Genomic DNA, 27,062 nt, shown 5'->3' on the forward strand with positions numbered 1-27,062 from the left:
TCAGAAATCGCAGGTTAACAGCAGCTCAGATTAGAGACCAGGTCAATGCCACACAGAGTTCTAGCAGCAGACACATCTCTACAACAACTGTTAAGAGGAGACTTTGTGCAGCAGGCCTCCATGGTAAAATAGCTGATAGGAAACCACTGCTAAGGACAGGCGACAAGCAGAAAAGACTTGTTTGGGCTAAAGAACACAAGGAATGGACATTAGACCAGTGGAAATCTGTACTTTGGTCTAATGAGTCCAAATTTGAGATCTTTGGTTCCAACCACCGTGTCTTTGTGCGACGCAGAAAAGGTGAACGGACTCTACATGCCTGGTTCCCACTGTGAAGCATGGAGGAGGAGGTGTGATGGTGTGGGGGTGCTTTGCTGGTGACACTGTTGGGGATTTATTAAAAATTGAAGGCATACTGAGCCAGCATGGCTACCACAACATCTTGCAGCGGCATGCTATTCCATCCGGTTTGCGTTTAGTTGGACCATCATTTATTTTTCAACAGGACAATGACCCCAAACACACCTCCAGGCTGTGTAAGGGCTATTTGACCAAGAAGGAGAGTGATGGGGTGCTACGCCAGATGACCTGGCCTCCACAGTCACCAGACCTGAACCCAATCGAGATGGTTTGGGGTGAGCTGGACCACAGAGTGAAGGCAAAAGGGCCAACAAGTGCTAAGCATCTCTGGGAACTCCTTCAACATTGTTGGAAGACCATTTCCGGTGACTACCTCTTGAAGCTCATCAAGAGAATGCCAAGAGTGTGCAAAGCAGTCATCAAAGCAAAAGGTGGCTACTTTGAAGAACATAGAACATAAGACATATTTTCAGTTGTTTCACACTTTTTTGTTAAGTATATAATTCCACATGTGTTAATTCATAGTTTTGATGCCTTCAGTGTGAATGTACAATTTTCATAGTCATGAAAACACAGAAAAATCTTTACATGAAAACGTGTGTCCAAACTTTTGGTCTGTACTGTTTGAAGGAACGTTTCTCTTGCACTACAGGAGCTTTTGTATGCTGCTTTATTTTGGTCTGACTCCTGATGAGAGTACACTGAGCTTTCTACCAAGGGCATACACAAAATTTCAGCGACAAGTCCAAACAGGATGACATCTGTGATCTTAGCAAAATCTAGTTTGGTGACATTCCTACACGTCACCATTATCTACATTCTGCCTCCTTTTGCTTTTCTGTCTTTTGTAGTTTTTAGCAAACTGCTGGCATCTTGCCCTGCATCTGGGGAAATGGTAATATTATGTAACTGTATATCTCTGCTGTTTTTAGGTAATGCATACGGTAAAACACTACGTCAGTATCATGGCTGGGTGGTTAGAGGGGTATTTGCGGTAAGTGTGTTATCTGTATAATCTGTTAATAATGTGTACTAGTGTAGATTATCTACTAGTTATTCATTGTGATCTAGGATTTCTCATGCCCCAGGTTTTGAAAACAAACAGCCTAGTTCAAGAGGGGAATATACGTCTTCAGCCTATAGATGGCGGCATTGATCTAGGGGTTTTTTGTTTGCTTTAATTATTCCTGTAAAACTGATGATTCATTAACCTCATAGTGATCAGTCCAAATTTTTGAAATCTGATCAGTGTCACTTTACGTGGTAATAACTCTGGAACGCTTCAACAGATCCCAGTGATTCGGTTAGTGGTTTTTCAAGACATACTGTACTTGATTTGATATTAGTGGTACATTTTGGTTGATGTGATTTGTGTATTTGTAAATTTGTATGCCCTTAAATTGGATAGTTATACCTCCCATTTGAAAGGATTTTGAGGGCCCTTTATGCAAGAAAATACCCATAAGTGACACCATTCTAAAAACTGCACCCATCAATGTGCTCAAAACCACATTCAAGAAGTTTAACCCTTCAGATACATCACGAGAATTAATGGAATATGGAAGGAAAAAAAAATAATATATTTTTTCACAAAAGTGTGGCTTTAGGCCCAAATTTTTTACTTTCATAAGGATAACAGGAGAAAATGGGCCCCTAAATTTGTTGTGAAATTTCTCCTGAGCAGGTCGATACCCCATATGTGGGGGAAAACTACTGTTTGGGCGAACAGCAGGGCTTGGAAGGGAAGTAGCACAGTTTGACTTTTTAAATGCAAAAATGGCCAGAATCGATAGCGGATGCCATGTCGAGATGGGAGAGTCACTAATGTGCCTAAACAGTGGAAAACCCCACAAGTGACCCCATTTTGGGAACTAATCCCCTCATGGATTTTATCCAGAAGGTACTACACAGAATTTGATAACATTAGGCCCTCATATTGAACATATCGTCATTAGTGTTGAGCGCAAATGCTTGCTGCTCGAGTGTGCATCGGGGTACTCCAGTATACACCAAGTATTATGGGTACTCAAGCGACCCCGATGCAAACTCGAGTAGTGTCATATCGTCATTTTCTTTTTTTTTTTTTTTTACTTTTGAAAAAACCCTAACCCCCCCAATTCTAATCCTAATGGCAAAGAATGAAAGAAATAATAATTATAAAATAAAAAAAATGTAATCTTGGTAAGCGAATGACACAGGGGAGGATGACATACTAATTAATGGCTTTTAATCACTGTGATTGGGTCTACCACGGTGATCAAAATGAACCAACAGGAAAAATCTCTGTTGTTGCCAGGTGCCAGCTGGCAGATCTCAGCAGGTGCCCTGCACATGCGACCGGCATTTTTTTTTTCAGTAAGGGAAAGTGGAGGATCCAGGAGATGGCGGAGGCATCGGGGCGGCTTGGGGACCTCATCTCTCTCTCCTCTGACATGGATATCAGCTCGGCCCCATTGAGGAAAAAAAACAAAACCACATCATATGTCCAACATATAAAAATCATTTCAACGGGGAATTTATTATAAAGGATATTAAAAAATTACGGTACAACATTTAGACCCCACGTATCACTAACAAATGGAAGCCAAAATAGTTTGATATTGAAATTGAACATTTTTTACAGCATGTATGAAAGCAAAAAATCTGACATGGATATCATGTCAGAAGAGAGAGAAATGTTTTTAATAGCTGGCACCCTTTATTTTTTATTTTTTATTTATTTTTTACATGATAGGTGTTATTCAGAAAGACTGACCCTGATCGTGTTCTTAAGGGTCTCAGTTACCCCCAATGCTGGGGGGTACTATAACCTTATTCCTGATCGCCGTTTTAAAATGGCCGCCGTTTTAATGCGTATCGGCGGGCATTAAGGGGTTAAGTACCAAACTAGCCTGTGTCCTTAAGAGGTTAAAAATAAGGCCACTTCCTCTAATTCCTGAGCGGTCAATTTTGTTTGCTTTCATACATGCTGCAAAAAATATTCAATATCAAACTATTTTGGCTTCCATTTCTTTGTGGTACGTGGGGCCTAAATGTTGGAATTTTTTTTAAATTACCTTTGTAATAAATTCCCCATAGAAATTATTTTTATATGTTGGACAAATGATGTTTTTTTAATTTTTTTATTTATTTATTTTCTCAATGGGGCTAAGCTGTAAATAGCGATCTGGATGTTTTACTTTTTGTTTAATACATATATTTTTTTCCGTCCTTTATTTCACACATTGCGCCCCCATATAAGGTCATAAATTATTACCTTTGGGAATCATTTCAGCATTCACGTATGTTTTTATATTGCTGATTTTCCTTGTAGCTTGGGATTCCGTATTGACCCCAGTTTCAGGGCAAATTCAGTCTCCAGCTTGAACTGCAGAGCTGATCTGGGTCTGCTAGGACCCAGCAGCGCCTGCTCCTTATCTGCACTCGACGATCACATGATTGCTGGATCCGGAGGAGAAAACGAGGTTAGCGCTTCTTATACTGTACAGCATTTGTTCAGTGCTTGTATACAGTGATCAGGAAGGCAGAGATGGTGCTAAACCATCTCTGCCTTCTCCATGGGGAGTCTGGCTGTGTCTGACTTATTTGAGGACTGCTCATGTAATGCTTCTATATTTCAGTGCTGCATTGACAGGAAGCCTGGTATTACCACATGTAAATGGAGAGGCCTTTAGTTAGGTCAGGCTACCATGGAAACATCAGCACGCGGTGGTCAAGTGACATTAGGGTGACAGAGTGGCCTCTTTCCCTCTGTCTTACCGCTCAGTGGCCAGCATTGATGGCTTCCAAGTGGTGACACATGGGATTGAAAATGGCTCTGACCCCTGCCGTTAGACCAGGATATTGGCTGCACCATACAAGTGACAATGCTCTTTAAAGGGGTTGTCTGAAGTCTGGAAGTTATCCCTTATATTTATGGGAATAATATACTGATCGCTGTGATCCCCACTGATCCTGAGTTTGGGGTCATTAATGGGACAGCTGGAGATGGATGTTCAGCTTGTCTTCAGCACTGCCATTAAGAATGAATGTGGTAGTGATTAATCACCCTTCTTTCACACATGGCTCTTAAGAGCCCCAGTTCCCAGGATCAGTGGGGGTCCCACCAGTCTCACTCCCAGCGATCGGAAAGCTACTTCCTATCCAAAGGATAAGGGATAACGTCTAAACTTGAGAATACCCCTAAGTAAAACTAGTTAACTGTAAATTTGTTTTCAAAAGTTGTTTGTTATGTAAATGAGGAATAAACTTCTAATTCTTAAGTAGTAATGTCTTGCACAATTCTTACAGCTGGCCCTAAGAGCAGCCCCAACGTATGAGGGATTCGTGGCTGCGCTGGCCGTTCGGGAAGGAGATCAGAAGGATGAATTGTTCACTGACGCCATGATGAGGGATCTTAACATTTATCTGCCAGCTATGGAGAAACAGCTAAATATTTTGGACACTTTGTATGATGAGCATGGTCTAGAGTCAGATGAAGTTGTATGACCAGTCACATCATGTCCAGGGATATGACCTGCTCCCCAGCACTAGATGGGAGGTGAATGGATGGTATCGTGGGTGACTATATATCCACATGGACAGAAGTTGCCTCCAGAACTCACTCTTCTATAATTCACAACCAGGTTTTGTATCTATGAATCGTTTCTTGTTGGAGGTGCCTGAGATGCCACCACCGTTCACCATTGTGCTTCAGGATCTGTTCCTTGTTAGCTTGAAAGCTTTTTATTTATGGACTTGATTCTAATTAACAAGGTGCAACTTTTTCTAATGACGTTTTTAAGTACATAAAAATGTTTGTGTATCAGGTCCCACGTTGACTTGTCACTATAGACTATTGGATCACGGTGCAAATTGTGGCTCGTCTTAAAGAGACTTCTCCAACAATTCTCTGCAGCCTGCAAGTTTTACTTTGGCTTGCCTACCTCTTATGGAAACTTGCCTCAACATGGTCCTCTATGTAATCACAACTCTCAGGACATTCCAGCTTTGTCGGCTATAGCATGGGCTGTAGCTCTTTGCTTTTATAAAGGGTATTTAATGAATGGGAATATAGAATTTTTTAATTGTCACCATGCCTATTGATATTTTCTGCTTCTTTTCTTGTATCCTTTTCAGTCTTGTTATAGTCATTTAAATGTGTTGTCTCAACATTGCAAACACTTTTATACATTGAAGCCAACTTGGCAGATCTGACTACATCAGTGTTTCCCAAACTGCCATCCTCATGGCCCCCAACAGATAAATTTTTCAGGATTTCCTTAGTATTGCACAGGTGTTTTGGGGGCTGTGAGGACTGGAGTCTGGGAAACATTGGACTATATGAACCTGGGTTGAAAAGCTGCTGCTATCCATGTTCCAGAAGAAAAATATGTAACACATGGTGATCTTTCTGGCTTAATAGCAAAGTGTTCTGAGCAGGGAACCTTCATAGTTGAAATCAGTATGCCCTGATGGGTATATGGGTTGGGGTTATTATAAGGGATGGTCTGACGTTGCTCAATTTCACATTCTAATGAGCAGCTCATGTGCACCGTACTGGCCGATCATGCACTGGTCCCAGCAGGTATGTATGTAAGATTGGATTGTCAACCTGTATGCAGAATGCCAAGGCTTATTTGCTAGGAAAGAAAAATCAGGCTTCATACAATGCCCATCATCTTTGCCATAGTCATAGTGCCTTAGGTTATTCTGTGTATATATGATTAATCTTCCTTATTTTTGCCTCTTCTCAAACAGCTCCTTCAGGCTATTCAGCTGCCACACGATGCCTGGGAGAGGCTGTAACTCAAGTTTAGCAGGGTGTTGTATACTTATACTGGTAGGCCAATATCGGGTTACTGTAGAGGGATTGTACGTGTGCTGCTGAGAAGACCGTGCAGGCCTCAGCCAGACGATGAACCACTTCTCAGTTGCAGGAAGGAGTCCGGGTACCAGCTGTTGAGCAAAACCAAGTGGAAAACTATGACCTATAGGAAACTATGTACGGTATGTCTACTCTAGGAGGCCTAGAGACGAGCTGATAATATTAACACCACGGGAACAGATGCTAAATCAGTTGAAATAATTTAAGATGAAATTCACACCCGTCACTGTTTTTTCACAAAGATCAATGATGGCTTTTGTTGTTTTTATAGTTCTCATTACGACGCTCATTAGACAGAATATCTCCAAATAAATAATACTTCTATTATTTCTATCTGCTGTATCAGACCCTGGCGATTCTGTAGACCCTAGAATGTGTAAATCTCTGTATGGCACAAAACAAAAATGCCAGAAGCAACAACGGCTTAGCGAAAATTGTGTGTCTGTGTCATCAACATACTCCTGTTGTCCTATTCCAGAATGGTTCTGTATCAGTACAGTATAAAATATGATGCTTATACAGAGTAAACTGTCCGTACAGATCTATATACTGTGCCCAGATCAGCTTGTTCAGGCTCTCGAGGGATTTTATGTCCTGGCAAAAAAAAAACAAAAAAACATGTAGCATATATGTAATTACGCTAGAGGTCCATGGAAAACGCCATTAGATAACTTTTGTGCTATATTATAAATTTACACATTGGTATGGAGCTGTGTCTATCATCTGTCCATCCATCCATTCACATTGGGTATAAAAAGTCTACACACCCGTTTAAAAAAAAAAAACCAAAAAAAAAACATGCCTATCAAGAAGAATAATTTCAGAACTTTTTCTATCTTAAATGTCACCCATGATCTACACAAATCTATTGAGAAACAAATAATTGTGATGGGTAAAATAAAAATCATGTGGATGCATAAGTGTGAACATCCTCTTATAATTTACGATGTTGTGTTCAGAATTGGCTAAACATAAGTAAACGCACGTGAAATAGTAGTCAGTACACTGCTGCCATCATTTACTGTGATTTTGAGCTACCCCATATAAAGTTTAGCTGCTCTAGGAGGATTTTCCTGCCATTTTCTTAGTTGCATTTTACAGCAAAATCCAGGAACAACTTAGAATACAGCAAAGGGATCTCATTTTGAAAGTTATCTGAAGGGTACAAAAACATTCATTTCCAAGGCATTTGCTATACCATGGAACGCGGTGAAGACTGTCATCAAGAAGTGGCTTAAATTTGGCACAACAGTGAAGTTAGCTAGAACTGGGCGTCCCTCAAAAATTGATGAAAAGATAGGAAACAAATTGGTCTGTGAGGCTGTCAAGAGGACTACAGCAACATTAAAGGAGCTGCAGGAATTTCTGGCAAGTGCTGGTTGTGTATTGCATGTGACAATAATCTCCGGTGTTCTTTATATATTTGGCCTTTGGGGTAGGATGGAAAGATAGAAGCATCCAGGCCCAACTATGTTATGCCAAAACCTGCATTGTCTGTCAAAAAGTATGTGGGAAAGATTTGTTATGGTTTGTCGAGACAAAAGTTGAACTTTTTGGTCGTGATTAGTGTTGAGCGATACCGTCCGATACTTGAAAGTATCGGTATCGGAAAGTATCGGCCGATACCGTCACAGTATCGGAATCCAATCCGATACCGATACCCGATACCAATACAAGTCAATGGGACTCAAGTATCGGACGGTATTCCTGATGGTTCCCAGGGTCTGAAGGAGAGGAAACTCTCCTTCAGGCCCTGGGAACCATATAAATGTGTAAAAGAAAGAATTAAAATAAAAAATATCGCTATACTCACCTGTCCGACGCAGCCGGGACTTCAGCGAGGGAACCGGCAGCGTTGTTTGTTTAAAAATCGCGCTATTACTTGGTTACGTGAATTCCCGGCTTGTGATTGGTCAGGTCGGCCATGTTGCCGGGACGCGGACCAATCACAGCAAGCCGTGACGAAATTACGTCACGGCTTGCTGTGATTGGTCCGCGTCCCGGCAATATGGCCGCCCTGACCAATCACAAGCCGGGACGTCACGGGAGGCTGGACACGCGCTCATTTTAAAATGGGCGCGTGTCCAGCCTCCCGTGACGTCACGGCTTGTGATTGGTTGCGCCGCGATCAACCAATCACAAGCCGGGAGGCTGGACGCGCTCATTTTGAAATGGGCGCGTGTCCAGCCTCCCGTGACGTCACGGCTTGTGATTGGTTGCGCCGCGATCAACCAATCACAAGCCGGGAGGCTGGACGCGCTCATTTTGAAATGGGCGCGTGTCCAGCCTCCCGGCTTGTGATTGGTTGACCGCGACGCAACCAATCACAAGCCGTGACGTCACGGGAGGCTGGACACGCGCCCTTTTTAAAATGAGCGCGTTTCCAGCCTCCCGTGACGTCACGGCTTGTGATTGGTCCGCGTCCCGGCAACATGGCCGCCATTAACCAATCACAAGCCGTGACGTCACGGGAGGCTGGAAACGCGCTCATTTTAAAAAGGGCGCGTGTCCAGCCTCCCGTGACGTCACGGCTTGTGATTGGTTGCGTCGCGGTCAACCAATCACAAGCCGGGAGGCTGGACACGCGCCCATTTCAAAATGAGCGCGTCCAGCCTCCCGGCTTGTGATTGGTTGATCGCGGCGCAACCAATCACAAGCCGTGACGTCACGGGAGGCTGGACACGCGCCCTTTTTAAAATGAGCGCGTTTCCAGCCTCCCGTGACGTCACGGCTTGTGATTGGTTAATGGCGGCCATGTTGCCGGGACGCGGACCAATCACAGCAAGCCGTGACGTATTTTCGTCACGGCTTGCTGTGATTGGTCCGCGGCCCGGCAACATGGCCGCCCTGACCAATCACAAGCCGGGACTTCGCGTAACCATGTAAAAGCGGGAATTTTAAACAAACAACGCTGCCGGTTCCTGCGCTGAGGTCCCGGCTGCGTCGGACAGGTGAGTATAGCGATATTTTTTATTTTAATTCTCTATTTTACACATTTTAACATTAATGTTGTTCCGATACCCGATACCACAAGAGTATCGGAATCCCGGTATCGGAATTCCGATACAGCAAGTATCGGCCGATACCCGATACTTGCAGCATCGGAATGCTCAACACTAGTCGTGATTCAAAAAGGGACAGGTAACATAGCCTTGTAACCTAGCTTATCTGTCCCTGTTGGGTGCACTTATATAGTGTTGGGCAGCCTAATCTTATAGTTTATAGTATATGGATGTCACAAATAGGCTGTAACCAGAAACTATAAGTGATTGGTGGGATATACAAGCCTTATTCCTGAGCATTTTAATACTAAGCAACACCCTCTCCATGGACTGGTAGGTTCATGAGTGGTTGTTTCCTTAGTATTTTGCACCAGTGTTGCCTCTGCCTTTATCATGGAGACTTGTTGCATCTTGTAAATGCGTTAGTATTGTGACCTGTGTTGGTAAATATGGCTGCCTTTTTCTGCTATATTTTTTCCAAAAGGTATGTTTGATGCAAAGTCAACACCAACCACTTCATCACCTAAAGAACACCATACCCACAGTGAATCATGGTGGAGGCTGCATTATGCTTTTGGGCTGTTTTTTGCTAGCTGGAACCTGAGGCTGTAGTCAAGGTGGAGGGAATTATGAACAGTTCCAAATATCAGTCAATTTTGCATACAAATCTTCATGCCTCTGCTAAAAAGCTGAAGATAAAGAGGAATTTCACCTTTCAGCACAACAACGACCCTAAGCATATCTCCAAATCAGCAAAGTAATGTTTTGCCAGAAGGTCAAAGTTTTGAAACGGCCCAGACCTGAATCCAATGGAAAATCTGTGAGTGACCTGAAGAGGGTACTTTACGCAGGAAATGCCATCACAATATGACAGATTTGGATCGCTACTACAGGGAAGAGAGGGGAAAGACTGGCAATTCTAGATGTGCCATGATGATAGACACCTACCCTTAGAGACTGAATGCTGTTATAAATTCAAAAGGTACTTCAACAAAGTATTACTGTAAGGGTGTGCATATTTATGCAACCACAGTATTTGTTATTTTTCTTTTTCAGCCTGAAAAGATTTCACTATGGTAGGCATGCCTGTGTATAACAAATCAGATATGTAAACCACTTATATGTTAAAATAATGCGTCATGCACTCAAATTGACATAAATCATCCACAAAAAAACAGTGCAAAAAAAGACTTAATAAAATTATTATTTTATTAGAATTCATACATATAAAAAACTAAATTTGATCAAATAAAGCTGATATACAGAAACACAAATGTAATGGTAAAATTAGACGCCACCCAAACAACATACATTAATAACATTAATAATCCTCCACAATGGTATAAAATAAACCAGCACTAATTTCCACAAAAATAGGACAATATATAAAAATAAATTGAGCAGAAAATGAAATAAATATTAATTTAAAAAAACAAAATACGTGTAAAAAAGTATATATATATATATGTGATGTGCATATAATCAAAGTGCAATGTGCTATATAAAGTGCCAAAGTATTCACACCTGGGCCTATAAAACACAGGCCCATAAAACTATTATGCACTACCAAACAAGAATAAGTGCAATGTGCTGAATAAAGTGCCCAAAATACTTCTCAAAATATTTATATTTCAACTAGGCCTATATTGCACAAGCCCATACAAAATGTGCAAATGTGCTAAATAAAGTGGCTACACAGTATATATTGCACTACATATAATCACAAAAGCACAAAGGATAACGCTATATAGATCATAAAGTACTCAGTGCTAAAGTGCAAACAGTGCTGGACAGATAAAATCAATTACCATACAAGCATACCAGGGAGGATAATGTTAAATAAATATAGTGGCTCATAATACCTACATGTGTACAATCCCTACGCGCGTTTCGGCGCCTGCCTTCTTCCGGGGGGTGTATACAATAAGCACAAACAAAGAGCTTTTATAGGGTGCTAATTGGATGAGTCACTCCGTGCTGGCCAGTTTTAAACGGCGCATGCGCGGCCGCCCGGCCAATGGCCGCATCCATCCAGCATCACCCCGGCAACGCCAAACTACAACAACGCCGCCCACGTATCACGTGGACGGAGAGGCGGAGGCAGCGCTAACAGGGATAAGAGACGCCGGAATGAATGAAACCAGAGACCTGGAAAGACCGCGCACGCGCACAACCGCCAGAACAGGACTCAGAAATTTTTTTTATTATTATTATCTAATATATAAAGCTGAATGTGTGTGTGTGTGTATGTATGTATGTATGTATGTATGTCCGGGATTGGCATCTGAACCGTAGCAGCTACAGCCACAAAATTTTGCACAGTCACACGTCTGGACCCCGAGAGCGTCATAGGCTATGTTGTGAGGTGAAATTTTAACCCCGCGCTTTCCAATTCACCAAACAATTTTGCCCCTATCTACATAATGGGGAAAAAGTGAAAGGAAAAGTGTTGGAGGCGTCGCAGCTACAGGCACAAAATTTTGCACAGTCACACGTCTGGACCCTGAGAGCGTCAAAGCTATATTGTGAGGTGAAATTTTAACCCCGCGCTTTCCAAGTCACCAAACAATTTTGCCCCTATCTACATAATGGGGAAAAAATGAAAGGAAAAGTGTTGGAGGCAAATTAACAGCTGCCAGATGTGAACAAGGGGGACTTAAAGAATGACAGCGATGGCACCAAAGAGTATATACTGTACAGTTGCTAAGGTGGGGCCCCAACATGGGATAATCACACCACCACGGGGATATGAACACACACACAAAATGCGCCACACACTACCACGTGCTCGAACACATATACCACCCTCAGTGCACATTTCACCACACATACACCAACCTCGCCACATAAAAGTAGAAACACAAAAGTCGCCGCTCAAAACTCGCCACGCGCAAAACTCTTCACATGCAAAACTCGCCACACGTGCAAAACTCGCCACACGCAAAACTTGCACACGCAGAAAAATTGCCACACGCAGAAAAATTGCCACATGCACAAAAGTTGCAACACATGCAAAAGTTGCCTCACACAAAACTTGCACATACTCAAAAGGCACCACACATAAAACTCGCCACGCGCAAAACTCGCCATGCGCAAAACTTGCTGCACACAACTTGCTACACTAACCTGTCACATGCAACTCGACACACAAAAAGTTGCTACACGCATGTCGCCACACAAAACTCATCTCACAAAAGTCCCTACATGCATGTCGCCACACGCAACTCAACACACACAACTTGACACACGAAACTCGCCCTAAAACACACACAAGTCTGGTATCCTTCAAAAATAAAAATCTGATTAATAAGCAGACAAACTACAAGAGCAACAAATGTACCATATAGGAATCCGGCAGCTGTCAGTCACATGACCAGTCTATTATGTGTATGTGTGAGCTAATATATACTGCCAGGGGGTGGGCTTACTGTTGGCTGGGGATTTATCAGGCTGCCATTTTAGCTTACAAATACTGAGGTAAAAATACTGACCAAATAACGTGTGAACGAGGGCTAATACAGGAGGAGATGGCATACAGCTATATACTATATACAGGAGATGACACACAGGTATATACTATTTACAGGGGAGATGACACACAGGTATATACTATATACAGGAGGAGATGACACACAGATATATACTATATACAGGAGAGATGACACACAGGTATATACTATATAGAGGAGGAGATGACATACAGGTACATACTACATACAGGAGGAGATGACATACAGGTATATACTATATACAGGAGGAGATGACACACAGGTATATACTATATACAGGAGCAGATTACCTACAGGTATATAGTATATACAGGAGGAGATGACACAGGTATATGCTATGTATAGGAGGAGATGACATACAGGTATATACTATATACAGGAGATGACACACAGATATATACTATATATAGGTGAGATGACACACAGGTATATACTATATACAGGAGATTACATACAGGTATATCTAATATATAAAGCTGAATGTGTGTATGTATGTATGTGTGTATGTCCGGGATTGGCATCTGTACCGTCGCAGCTACAGCCACAAAATTTTGCACAGTCACACGTCTGGACCCCGAGAGCGTCATAGGCTATGTTGTGAGGTGAAATTTTAACCCCGCGCGTTCCAATTCACCAAACAATTTTGCCCCTATCTACATAATGGGGAAAAAGTGAAGGGAAAAGTGTTGGAGGAAAATTGACAGCTGCCAGATGTGAACAATGAGGACTTAAAGAATGAGAGCGATGGCGACAAAGAGTATATACCGTACAGTTGCTAAGGTGGGGCCCCGACATGGGATACTCACCACACACGGGGATATGAACACAAACACAAAATGCGCCACACACTACCACGTGCTTGAACACATATACCACCCTCAGCACACATTTCACCACACACACACACCAACCTCGCCACATAAAAGTCGAAACACAAAAGTCACCACTCAAAACTCGCTACATGCAAAACTCGCCATATGCAAAACTAGGCTCACGCAAAACTCGCCACACGTGCAAAACTCACCTCATGGAAAACTCACCTCATGCAAAACTTGCACACACAGAAAAATTGCCACATGTACAAAAGTTGCACCACATGCAAAAGTTGCCTCACACAAAACTTGCACATACTCAAAATGCACCACACATAAAACTCGCCACGCGCAAAACTCGCCATGCACAAATCTTGCTGCACACAACTTGCTACACTAACCTGTCACATGCAACTCAACACACAAAATGTTGCTACACGCATGTCGCCACACAAAACTCATCTCACAAAAGTCGCTACATGCATGTCGCCACACGCAACTCAACACACACAACTTGACACATAAAACTCGCCCTAAAACACACACAAGTCTGGTATTGTCCTTCAAAAATAAAAATCTGATTAATAAGCAAACTACAAGAGCAACAAATGTACCATATAGGAAATACGGCAGCTGTCAGTCACATGACCTGTCTATTATGTGTATGTGTGAGCTAATATATACTGCCAGGGGGGAGGGCTTCCTGTTGGCTGGGGATTTATCAGGCTGCCAATAGCAACCAATCACAGCTCAGCTTCTATTTTGCTACAGTTAATTAACCTGAGCTCTGATTGGTTAATATAGGCAACAAAGACATTCTCAGTATAACAAAGCTAATATATGTTGTGAAATGCTTCTATTTGCTTAGTTTTTGCCTTTTAATAATTACATTTCTATCTATTTGTTTTGTGGTTTTTGTGTGCAGAATAAATTTTTGTTAACACATTCTATTTTGCTAACAGCAGTCATTAACCCGGGCGAAGCCGGGTAGTACAGCTAGTTATTATATATAAGACAGACTAATACGATTAAATAAGTTAAACTAACAACTATATTACATAATAACAATTAATCATAAGTGAATACCAATAATAGGCACTATACTTTTTAAACAGTTAGTATGAAATACAAAAATACAAAAATTATACAAATATTACTATACATACTAAATAATGAAATAAATAATAAATTAAATTAATTGATTAATTAATTAATAAATTAATCAAATATAAATATACATACTATAATGATAATGCCATTGCAGACAATTAATAAATAAATTAATAGCACACAAAGTGTCAACAGCCAAATACTATTTGAATTGATATTCATAGTCCATAGAGGGATACTCCATCCAAAAGTATTTATTCTCTTCAATACGAGATTCCAAAATGCACGTAGTTGATCCCATAGTTCAATATAATATAATATAAAATGGACCACAAACTAGAATAAATGAATAATATAGAATAGTTAGTATATACATAATATAAATATATTAAAATTATGAACATGTTAAAATATTAATTTAATATTTAAAAACACCTAAAAATAAACAACACCTAAAAAATTGATCAGAGAAAGGATGAATAACTCAAAGACTCATTTAAACCCAGAGGGTGGAGTGTACGGAGAGTCCATATCCATCTACTCTCTTTCTGGGCTAGTCTACGACTCACATTACCACCACGTAAATCACTAATTATTCTATCTATACCGATCACACGAAGACCAATTGGATCACAATTATGGTGGATCTTGAAATGTCGTGGCAACGTCTTCAAATGTTCCACAGATGTTTCCTTTGCTGCTGCTAAAATGTCCCTCACGTGTTCCCGCACACGCGTTTTCAAACATCTGGTTGTCAACCCGATGTAAATCTTGGAACAGGGACATGTCGCATGATATATTACAGCTTTTGTATTGCATGTAATTTTCTGCGTAATTTTGTAAGTTTTATTATCTGATCCAACAAAATTAATAGCACAATCAATATTGGGACACGCAATACAATTCCCACATGGGGCACAGCCCCACTTCTCAATAGGTTTCGAAATAAGAGAAGGAAACAACAAGGATTGATTATTAATGGGATAAAAACTTCTTGTAAGATGATCCTTCAGATTACGTGCACGACGTGCTGTAACACATGGTCGATCAGGTAAATAGTGTTTTAAAATAGGATCACTGGTAAGTATGGACCAATTCTTTGCAAGAATATCACGCATAAGATCCCAATGAGAATGATATTCAGTGATTAATCTGGTTTTAACATCTTTCTGTGGCCTATGTGTCGGAAAAAATTAAACTCTCACGTTCAGATCTCAAGGCCCGATAATAGGCTTTCTTGACACATCTGTGGCTGTAACCACGATCCATAAATCTCTGTTTCATTTCATCCGCCCTTATTTTAAAATCTTCCAAAGATGAACACACGCGTCTCAACCTCAAAAATTGTCCAACAGGTATAGCATTTATAACATGTTTAGGGTGTGATGAAGAGGCATGCAAAACTGAATTTACCCGATCCATGGCATCAGTAGAAAAAAGCTCCCTCTCCCACAGCCCCAGGAACAGGTTGGCGTAAGAGGGCGCACAGGCTGCGCCCATCGCTGTTCCCTGGAGCTGCAGGAAAAAGGAGCCATTAAATGTAAAAAAATTATGAGTTAAAACAAATTTTAAAAGTAGAATAATAAAATCAATTTCTTCACCTTTAAAATTTAACATGCTTAAAAAATATCTTGATGCCTTTAAACCATCCTCATGTTTTATACTGGTATATAATGCCTCAACATCACACGTGACAAGTAGCATGTCATCATCAATCACCATGGATTCAATTTTACGAAGGAGATCAGTGGTGTCACAACCTGTTCCTGGGGCTGTGGGAGAGGGAGCTTTTTTCTACTGATGCCATGGATCGGGTAGTTTTTTGGACCCGTTTTATTGATGACATATTTTTTATCTGGCGTGGCAATTCAATTGATCTTTTAAAATTTATTGAATTTTTAAATACAAATCTTTTAAATATTAAGTTAACATGCCATTTTGATGCGTCCTCTGTTGATTTTTTAGATGTCACCATAAAACGGGACAATTTTGGGATTTTGCAGACTGATCTATATCGTAAAAAGACAGCTGTAAATTCAGTTTTGCATGCCTCTTCATCACACCCTAAACATGTTATAAATGCTATACCTGTTGGACAATTTTTGAGGTTGAGACGCGTGTGTTCATCTTTGGAAGATTTTAAAATAAGGGCGGATGAAATGAAACAGAGATTTATGGATCGTGGTTACAGCCACAGATGTGTCAAGAAAGCCTATTATCGGGCCTTGAGATCTGAACGTGAGAGTTTAATTTTTCCGACACATAGGCCTCAGAAAGATGTTAAAACCAGATTAATCACTGAATATCATTCTCATTGGGATCTTATGCGTGATATTCTTGCAAAGAATTGGTCCATACTTACCAGTGATCCTATTTTAAAACACTATTTACCTGATCGACCATGTGTTACAGCACGTCGTGCACGTAATCTGAAGGATCATCTTACAAGAAGTTTTTATCCCATTAATAATCAATCCTTGTTGTTTCCTTCTCTTATTTCGAAACCTATTGAGAAGTGGGGCTGTGCCCCATGTGGGAATTGTATTGCGTGTCCCAATATTGATTGTGCTATTAATTTTGTTGGATCAGATAATAAAACTTACAAAATTACGCAGAAAATTACATGCAATACAAAAGCTGTAATATATCATGCGACATGTCCCTGTTCCAAGATTTACATCGGGTTGACAACCAGATGTTTGAAAACGCGTGTGCGGGAACACGTGAGGGACATTTTAGCAGCAGCAAAGGAAACATCTGTGGAACATTTGAAGACGTTGCCACGACATTTCAAGATCCACCATAATTGTGATCCAATTGGTCTTCGTGTGATCGGTATAGATAGAATAATTAGTGATTTACGTGGTGGTAATGTGAGTCGTAGACTAGCCCAGAAAGAGAGTAGATGGATATGGACTCTCCGTACACTCCACCCTCTGGGTTTAAATGAGTCTTTGAGTTATTCATCCTTTCTCTGATCAATTTTTTAGGTGTTGTTTATTTTTAGGTGTTTTTAAATATTAAATTAATATTTTAACATGTTCATAATTTTAATATATTTATATTATGTATATACTAACTATTCTATATTATTCATTTATTCTAGTTTGTGGTCCATTTTATATTATATTATATTGAACTATGGGATCAACTACGTGCATTTTGGAATCTCGTATTGAAGAGAATAAATACTTTTGGATGGAGTATCCCTCTATGGACTATGAATATCAATTCAAATAGTATTTGGCTGTTGACACTTTGTGTGCTATTAATTTATTTATTAATTGTCTGCAATGGCATTATCATTATAGTATGTATATTTATATTTGATTAATTTATTAATTAATTAATCAATTAATTTAATTTATTATTTATTTCATTATTTAGTATGTATAGTAATATTTGTATAATTTTTGTATTTTTGTATTTCATACTAAGTGTTTAAAAAGTATAGTGCCTATTATTGGTATTCACTTATGATTAATTGTTATTATGTAATATAGTTGTTAGTTTAACTTATTTAATCGTATTAGTCTGTCTTATATATAATAATAATAATAATAAAAAAAATTTCTGAGTCCTGTTCTGGCGGTTGTGCGCGTGCGCGGTCTTTCCAGGTCTCTGGTTTCATTCATTCCGGCGTCTCTTATCCCTGTTAGCGCTGCCTCCGCCTCTCCGTCCACGTGATACGTGGGCGGCGTTGTTGTAGTTTGGCGTTGCCGGGGTGATGCTGGATGGATGCGGCCATTGGCCGGGCGGCCGCGCATGCGCCGTTTAAAACTGGCCAGCACGGAGTGACTCATCCAATTAGCACCCTATAAAAGCTCTTTGTTTGTGCTTATTGTATACACCCCCCGGAAGAAGGCAGGCGCCGAAACGCGCGTAGGGATTGTACACATGTAGGTATTATGAGCCACTATATTTATTTAACATTATCCTCCCTGGTATGCTTGTATGGTAATTGATTTTATCTGTCCAGCACTGTTTGCACTTTAGCACTGAGTACTTTATGATCTATATAGCGTTATCCTTTGTGCTTTTGTGATTATATGTAGTGCAATATATACTGTGTAGCCACTTTATTTAGCACATTTGCACATTTTGTATGGGCTTGTGCAATATAGGCCTAGTTGAAATATAAATATTTTGAGAAGTATTTTGGGCACTTTATTCAGCACATTGCACTTATTCTTGTTTGGTAGTGCATAATAGTTTTATGGGCCTGTGTTTTATAGGCCCAGGTGTGAATACTTTGGCACTTTATATAGCACATTGCACTTTGATTATATGCACATCACATATATATATATATATATACTTTTTTACACGTATTTTGTTTTTTTAAATTAATATTTATTTCATTTTCTGCTCAATTTATTTTTATATATTGTCCTATTTTTGTGGAAATTAGTGCTGGTTTATTTTATACCATTGTGGAGGATTATTAATGTTATTAATGTATGTTGTTTGGGTGGCGTCTAATTTTACCATTACATTTGTGTTTCTGTATATCAGCTTTATTTGATCAAATTTAGTTTTTTATATGTATGAATTCTAATAAAATAATAATTTTATTAAGTCTTTTTTTGCACTGTTTTTTGTGGATGATTTATGCCTGTGTATAACAGTCTATTTTCTGGATGTTCAACCAGTCCTCTTCTCGTTCTACTGGAGTTGACCTGTATGATTGATATTATTACGATACACCCATCCGAATGAGACTTGACACTACAATTACTATATTAGTCTTTGTCCTACTCCATCACCCCAATTCATCATGACGGTTTCTCTACTTTTCTGGAATAGTTTGCTCTTCTTTAGTGACTTTATTATTTGCACCTTATTCTCTAAGTTTTGTGCAACTTTTCAAGTTATTTATTTTTCTTTTATTTATCCAGATGTATCCAGACTCATACAGACTCATGAAATTTGACTTTTTTGGGCATAGATCAGTTTGGTCCCTGCCCTGAGTATGTTTTCATGTGAAGTTCATAATCTGGTGCATTTTTAAACGTACATGTGACTTTTTGCACTAAAAAGCCCCCAAAACAACAAATACAAAAATAAAGAGCGCTTTGTACTTTGTGCCAAATTCATGAACCCGATGTGCCATTTTGAAGAATTTGGCACACAACATGTCAGGGAATATAAGACAAAAAAAAAAAAAGAAAAGCGACTTCAATGAATGGCAAATGCTGAATTTATTTAGTCCAGCAGAGGGCGCATACATTCTGAGTAAGACTTCAAGAGGGGAGGTTAGAAAAACATTAGTGAGTTTAATCCCTAATCTTCCCCTGTGGTAAAGGATTTGTAAGTAAGTACTAAAAATAGTATGTAGGAAATTTAATAAAGTATACCAGTTGTGTTATAACTCCAGATAAGTCAAGATTTATGTACGGCTCTAACTACAATCCAACACCGGCCGAGCGTAGTCTGTAATCCTGGTGATCACAACATGGCCTATGCTTCAATGTTATCTGTAGAAAGGTGCCAAATATCTGACTTATCCTACATGGTGTCGTACTGCAGTCAGGTGGGCAGGGACAATTTTAGATAAAGTGGGGTTCTGGGCAAAATGTTCATGGTTTATTTGCACACTGAATTCATTGCATCAGTCTGAGTGCCACATTTTCATCCACATACATATCATGTTGTCAGCAGCACATCTCCACAGCTTACTATGTACATTGTCTATTGACAGCTACTAATCCGAGGAGTGGACGTGGTCACACCAGGGCTCATGTGCACTGTGGTCCCAGCCACTGCGGGGATTTCCTGCCAAACGCGGCAATCCCCACATGTTTTGAGGCTGTCTACTAGCCATGAAAATGAGGTGGCATGGACTAAAACATTCCACTCGTACCCGGAAAACTCAAGTAACTAGCACTTGCGCTCATTCACTAGTTACAAGTGCCATGTGGCTCTGGCAGTAATTTACTTCAGTCAGTGACTGGAATACATTTCTGAAGTAAGTTATAACTTTTCATGAATTTGACAGGATGGTTTAGCAACACATGTCCCGCCATATTGGAGTAACTAGCCAATGCTGTTGTGAAATCTCCATGCTTGGGCTCTCAATAGAAGAAGCAGCAGTGTTCTGGCAGGATGAGAGTATTTAGTATGGAAGTATTGCCCATGTTCTCAACCAATCCTGTCTCCTTCCTATTCAATACCTCTTATAGGTGCTTGGAACGGCCTCCGAGCAATCAGTGCAACCAGCAGCGATCCTTACTTATGACAGCTGGCTGACCGATCGCTGCTGCTTCTGAACTGGCCATGAAAAAGAGTGCAGGGGTTTCCCAATAAAACCCCAGGGGTTGGTAGTTGGCTGCACGGGGGTTGATTGATACAGTGCCTTGCGAATGTATTCGGCTCCCTGGAGCTTTTCAAGCTTTTCCCACATATCATGCTTCAAACATGAAGATACCAAATGTACATTTTTGGTGAAGAATCAACAAGTGGAACATAATTGTGCAGTTGAACTAAATTTATTGGTTATTTAAATTTTTTTGTGGAAAATCAGAAACTGAAAAGTGGGGCGTGCAATATTATTCGGCCCCTTTACTTTCAGTGCAGCAAACTCACTCCAGAAGTTCATTGTGGGTCGCGGAATGATCCAATGTTGTCCTACATGCCTAATGATGATAAATATAATCCACCTGTGTGTAATCAAGTCTCCGTATAAATGCACCTGCTCTGTGATAGTCTCAGGGTTCTGTTTGAAGCACAGAGAGCATCATGAATACCAAGGAACACAACAGGCAGGTCCGTGATACTGTTGTAGAGAAGTTTAAAGCTGGATTTGGATACAAAATGATTTCCAAAACTTTAAACATCCCAAGGAGCACTGTGCAAGCAATCATATTGAAATGGAAGGAGTATCATACCACTGCAAATCTACCAAGACCTGGCTGTCCCTCTAATCTTTCATCTCAAACAAGGAGAAGACTGATCAGAGAAGCAGCCAAGAGGCCCATGATCACTCTGGATGAACTGCAGAGATCTACAGCTGAGGTGGGACAGTCTGTCCATAGGACAACAATCAGTCGTACGCTGCACAAATCTGGCCTTTATGGAAGAGTGGCAAGAAGAAAGCAATTTCTCAAAGATATCCATAAAAAGTGTCATTTTAAAGTTTGCAACAATCCACCTGGGAGACACACCAAAGATGTGGAAAAAGGTGCTCTGGTCAGATGAAACCAAAATCAAACTTTTTGGCAACAATGCCAAACGATATGGCCATCCCCACTGTCAAACATGGTGGCGGCAGCATCATGGTTTGGGCCTGCTTTTCTTTAGCAGGGACAGGGAAGATGGTTAAAATTGATGGGAAGATGGATGGAGCCAAATACAGGACCATTCTTGAAGAAAACCTGTTGGAGTCTGCAAAAGACCTGAGACTGGGACCGAGATTTGTCTTCCAACAACACAATGATCCCAAATATAAAGCAAAAACTACAATGGAATGGTTCACAAATAAACATATCCAGGTGTTAGAATGGCCAAGTCAAAGTCCAGACCTCAATCCAATCGAGAACCTGTGGAAAGAGCTGAAAACTGCTGTTCACGAACGATCTCCATCAAACCTCACTGAGCTCGAGCTGTTTGCCAAGGAAGAATGGGCAAGAAATTCAGTCTCTCGATGTACAAAACTGATAGAGACATACGCCAAGCGACTTGCAGCTGTAATCGCAGCAAAAGGTGGCACAACAAAGTATTAAGTTAAAGGGGGCAAATAATATTGCACACCCCACTTTTCAGTTTTTTATTTTCCACAAAAATGTAAAATAACCAATAAATGTTGTTCAACTTCACAATTGTGTTCCACTGGTTGTTGATTCTTCACCAAAAGTTTACATTTGGTAACTTTATGTTTGAAGCATGATATGTGGGAAAAGGTTGAAAAGTTTGCAAGGCACTGCATATTAGCCAATGTCAACATTGGTCAGTCACCTATCAAAGGTAAGAAGATGTGGTGGATGCATTGACTGCTCGGAGGCTGTTCCAAACAGCTGTAAGAGGTTGGAAGGACACAAGATTGGCTGAGAATTTTAGATCAGGTCAGTAGTTTTCATGGACAGCCGAAGTCCACCAGTTGGAATCTGAGGCTGGAGCACCGCCAGAGGAACAACACATGTAAGGAAGCATACATATTCTTATCTGTGTCTGTATAAGCATACTTGTATCCGCCTGTGTATATGTACCTGTGAATACAGTGTAATATATACAGTACAGACCAAAAGTTTGGACACACCTTCTCATTTATAGATTTTTCTGTATTTTCATGACTATGAAAATTGCACATTCACACTGAAGGCATCAAAACTATGAATTAACACATGTGGAATTATATACTTAAAGGGTATCTGTCACCCCCAAAATCGCGGGTGAGGTAAGCCCTCTGGCATTAGGGGCTTATCTACAGCATTCTGGAATGCTGTGGATAAGCCCCCGATGTATCCTAAAAGATGAGAAAAAGACGTTAGATTATACTCACCCAGTGGCGGTCCCGCTGCTGGTCTGGGTCTGGCGCCTCCCATCTTCATCAGATCACGTTCTCTTCTGGTCTTCACGCTGCGGCTCCTGCGCAGGCGTACTTTGCTCTGTTGAGGGCAGAGCAAAGTACTGCAGTGCGCAGGTGCTGGGCCTCTCTGACCTTTCCCGGTGCCTGCGCACTGCCGTACTTTGCTCTGCCCTCAACAGGGCAGACAAAGTACGCCTGCGCAGGAGCCGCAGCGTGAAGACCAGAAGAGGACGTCATCTGATGAAGATGGGAGGACCCGGACCAGCAGCGGGCCGCCCCTGGGTGAGTATATTCTAACATCTTTTTCTCATCTTTTAGGATACATCGGTGGTTTATCCACAGCATTCTAGAATGCTGTAGATAAGCCCCTGATGCCGGTGGGCTTACCTCACCCGCGATTTTGGGGGTGACAGGTTCCCTTTAACAAAACAGTGTGAAACAACTGAAATTATGTCTTATATTCTAGGTTCTTCAAAGTAGCCACCTTTTGCTTTGATGACTGCTTCGCACACTCTTGGCATTCTCTTGATGAGCTTCAAGAGGTAGTCACCGGGAATGGTCTTCCAACAATCTTGAAGGAGTTCCCAGAGATGCTTAGCACTTGTTGGTCCTTTTGCCTTCACTCTGCGGTCCAGCTCACCCCAAACCATTGGGTTCAGGTCTGGTAACTGTGGAGGCCAGGTCATCTGGCGTAGCACCCCATCTCTCTCCTTCTTGATCAAATAGCCCTTACACAGCCTGGAGGTGTGTTTGGGGTCATTGTCCTGTTGAAAAATAAATGATGGTCCAACTAAGCGCAAACCGGATGGAATAGTATGCCGCTGCAAGATGCTGTGGTAGCCATGCTGGTTCAGTATGCCTTCAATTTTGAATAAATCCCCAACAGTGTCACCAGCAAAGCACCCCCACACCATTACACCTCCTCCTCCATGCTTCACGGTGGGAACCAGGCATGTAGAGTCCATCTGTTCTCCTTTTCTGCGTCACGCAAAGACACGGTGGTTGGAACCAAAGATCTCAAATTTGGACTTATCAGACCAAAGCACAGATTTCCGCTGGTCTAATGTCCATTCCTTGTGTTCTTTAGCCCAAACAAGTATCTTTTGTTTGTTGCCTGTCCTTAGCAGTGGTTTCCTAGAAGCTATTTTACCATGAAGGCCTACTGCACAAAGTCTCCTCTTAACAGTTGTAGAGATGTGTCTGCTGCTAGAACTCTGTGTGGCATTGACCTGGTCTCTAATCTGAGCTGCTGTTAACCTGTGATTTCTGACGCTGGTGACTCGGATAAACTTATCCTCAGAAGCAGAGGTGACTCTTGGTCTTCCTTTCCTGGGACAGTCCTCATGTGAGCCAGTTTCTTTGTAGCGCTTGATGGTTTTTGCCACTGCACTTGGGGACACTTTCAAAGTTTTCCCAATTTTTCGGACTGACTGACCTTCATTTCTTAAAGTAATGATGGCCACTCGTTTTTTTTTTACTTTGCTGCTTTTTTTCTTGCCATAAAACAAATTCTAACAGTCTATTCAGTAGGACTATCAGCTGTGTATCCACCAGACTTCTGCACAACACAACTGGTGGTCCCAACCCCATTTATAAGGCAAGAAATCCCACTTATTAAACCTGACAGGGCACACCTGTGAAGTGGAAACCATTCCTGGTGACTACCTCTTGAAGCTCATAAAGAGAATGCCAAGAGTGTGCAAAGCAGTCATCAAAGCAAAAGGTGGCTACTTTGAAGAACCTAGAATATAAGACATAATTTCAGTTGTTTCACATTTTTTTTAAGTATATAATTCCACATGTGTTAATTCATAGTTTTGATGCCTTCAGTGTGAATGAACAATTTTCATAATCATGAAAATACAGAAAATTTTTTAAATGAGGTGGGTCCAAACTTTTGGTCTGTACTGTATGCATGTGTGTAATAAATATATATATATATATATATATATATATATATATATATATATAATGAGTGAACAGTGTTCCGTCTGGGCCACTGTTGTCTTTTAGTGGTATAGGTGTTTCAATGTCTACTACGGAACTGCCCTGCTCTTTGTGAGTGGTACAGTGATAAGCCCCTACTACTTGAATAACATCTTTTATCCAGTCAATGTGTCTCTGCACGGACAACACAAGCCTAATTTCATCTTCATGGACAACAATGTTCCAGCTCATCGAGGTCACATCATTGGGGAACAGCTGCTGGAAACTGGGGTACCTCAAATGAAGGAGCCTTCACTTTCTCTAGACCTGAATCCCATAGAAAACCTATGCGGTCAGCTGAGTCGCTGTGTAGAAACTCATAACTCTGCACCCCAGAACCTCAATGACGTGAGGGCGTCCTTCAAGAAGAGTGGGATGCCATGCTTCAGCAGACAATAACTCGACATGTGAACAGCATGAAATGTTGTTATGCTGTAATTGCTGCTCAAGGCCCCATGACAACTTATTGAGACACTGGCATTTTTTGTGAAGTATACCCACCACTGTTGTTGATTTATGATTCAATACATTGCTTGAGATGAAGAAATACTCATTGCTGCTTCTACTTAATTGCCTTACTTTCATGATAAAATATCACTGTAGCATGAACTTTTTACTTTTTCCATAAATGTTGCCCAAAAGCCAGATATCCCTTTTTGTGGGTACCGAGTAAAAGTTTAACAATGTTTTGAACCTTTGACTTTAAGGCTCCATATCTTATTATCCACTTCTGCTTTGAACGCGAGACTACCATCATTTTATAGACAATCATCTTGGCTCTCTCATGCATAAATTTGACTTGAAACTATTTAGCATATGATTAGTTATTCAGATCTTGTCATGTCACTGCATTGTTACGGTTTTGCTCCTAAAAATCGACATTTTAATTATTTTGTAAATCCACCTTTGGCTTTCACCACTGCCTGAATCCTTCTGGGCATGCTGTCGATCAGATTCAAGCATGTATCGAACGAAATCTGATCCCAGGGTCTTTTCTACATGTTCTCAAAGTTGGTGCATACTGGTGGACTCACTTGGATCTGTACAGTGCCTTGCGAAAGTATTCGGCCCCCTGGAACTTTTCAACCTTTTCCCACATATGATGATTCAAACATAAAGATACCAAATGTAAATTTTTGGTGAAGAATCAACAACAAGTGGAACACAATTGTGAAGTTGAATGAAATGTATTGGTTATTTTAAATTTTTGTGGAAATTCAAAAACTGAAAAGTGGGGCGTGCAATATTATTCGGCCCCTTTAACTTAATACTTTGTTGCGCCACCTTTTGCTGCACTTACAGCTGCAAGTCGCTTGGGGTATGTCTATCAGTTTTGTACATCGAGAGACTGAAATTCTTGCCCCTTCTTCCTTGGCAAACAGCTCGAGCTCAGTGAGGTTTGATGGAGATCGTTTGTGAACAGAAGTTTTCAGCTCTTTCCACAGATTCTCGATTGGATTGAGGTCTGGACTTTGACTTGGCCATTTTAACACCTGGATACGTTTATTTGTGAACCATTCCATTGTAGATTTTGCTTTATGTTTGGGATCATTGTCTTGTTCGAAGACAAATCTCCGTCCCAGTCTCAGGTCTTTTGCAGACTCCAACAGGTTTTCTTCAAGAATGGTCCTGTATTTGGCTCCATCCATTTTACCATCAATTTTAACCATCTTCCCTGTCCCTGCTGAAGAAAAGCAGGCCCAAACCATGATGCTGCCACCACCATGTTTGACAGTGGGGATGGTGTGTTCAGGGTGATGAGCTGTGTTGCCTTTACGCCAAGCATATCGTTTGGAATTGTTGCCAAAAAGTTTGATTTTGGTTTCATCTGACCAGAGCACCTTCTTCCACATGTTTGGGGTGTCTCCCAGGTGGCTTGTTGCAAACTTTAAA

At 40.8% G+C, this 27,062-nt stretch overlaps 1 protein-coding gene across 2 annotated transcripts in view; it reads left to right on the forward strand.

Moving 5' to 3' along the window:
• Positions 1-27,062, forward strand: part of PLEKHA8 (pleckstrin homology domain containing A8) — a 72,577-nt gene that overhangs the window by 37,366 nt on the left and 8,149 nt on the right. The window contains exons 13-14 of one of the 2 annotated variants that reach the window (XM_077268844.1): positions 1,293-1,354; positions 4,651-5,430. In XM_077268844.1, coding sequence (XP_077124959.1) covers positions 1,293-1,354; positions 4,651-4,848 — 260 coding nt within the window. In that variant the 3' untranslated portion in view covers positions 4,849-5,430. Of the gene's footprint in view, positions 1-1,292; positions 1,355-4,650; positions 5,431-27,062 lie in introns of those variants that run through there. The other variant, XM_077268845.1, reaches the window with a different exon arrangement.

This window comes from Ranitomeya variabilis, chromosome 6 (assembly GCF_051348905.1).
Source record: "Ranitomeya variabilis isolate aRanVar5 chromosome 6, aRanVar5.hap1, whole genome shotgun sequence".
Lineage (NCBI taxonomy): Eukaryota > Metazoa > Chordata > Amphibia > Anura > Dendrobatidae > Ranitomeya > Ranitomeya variabilis.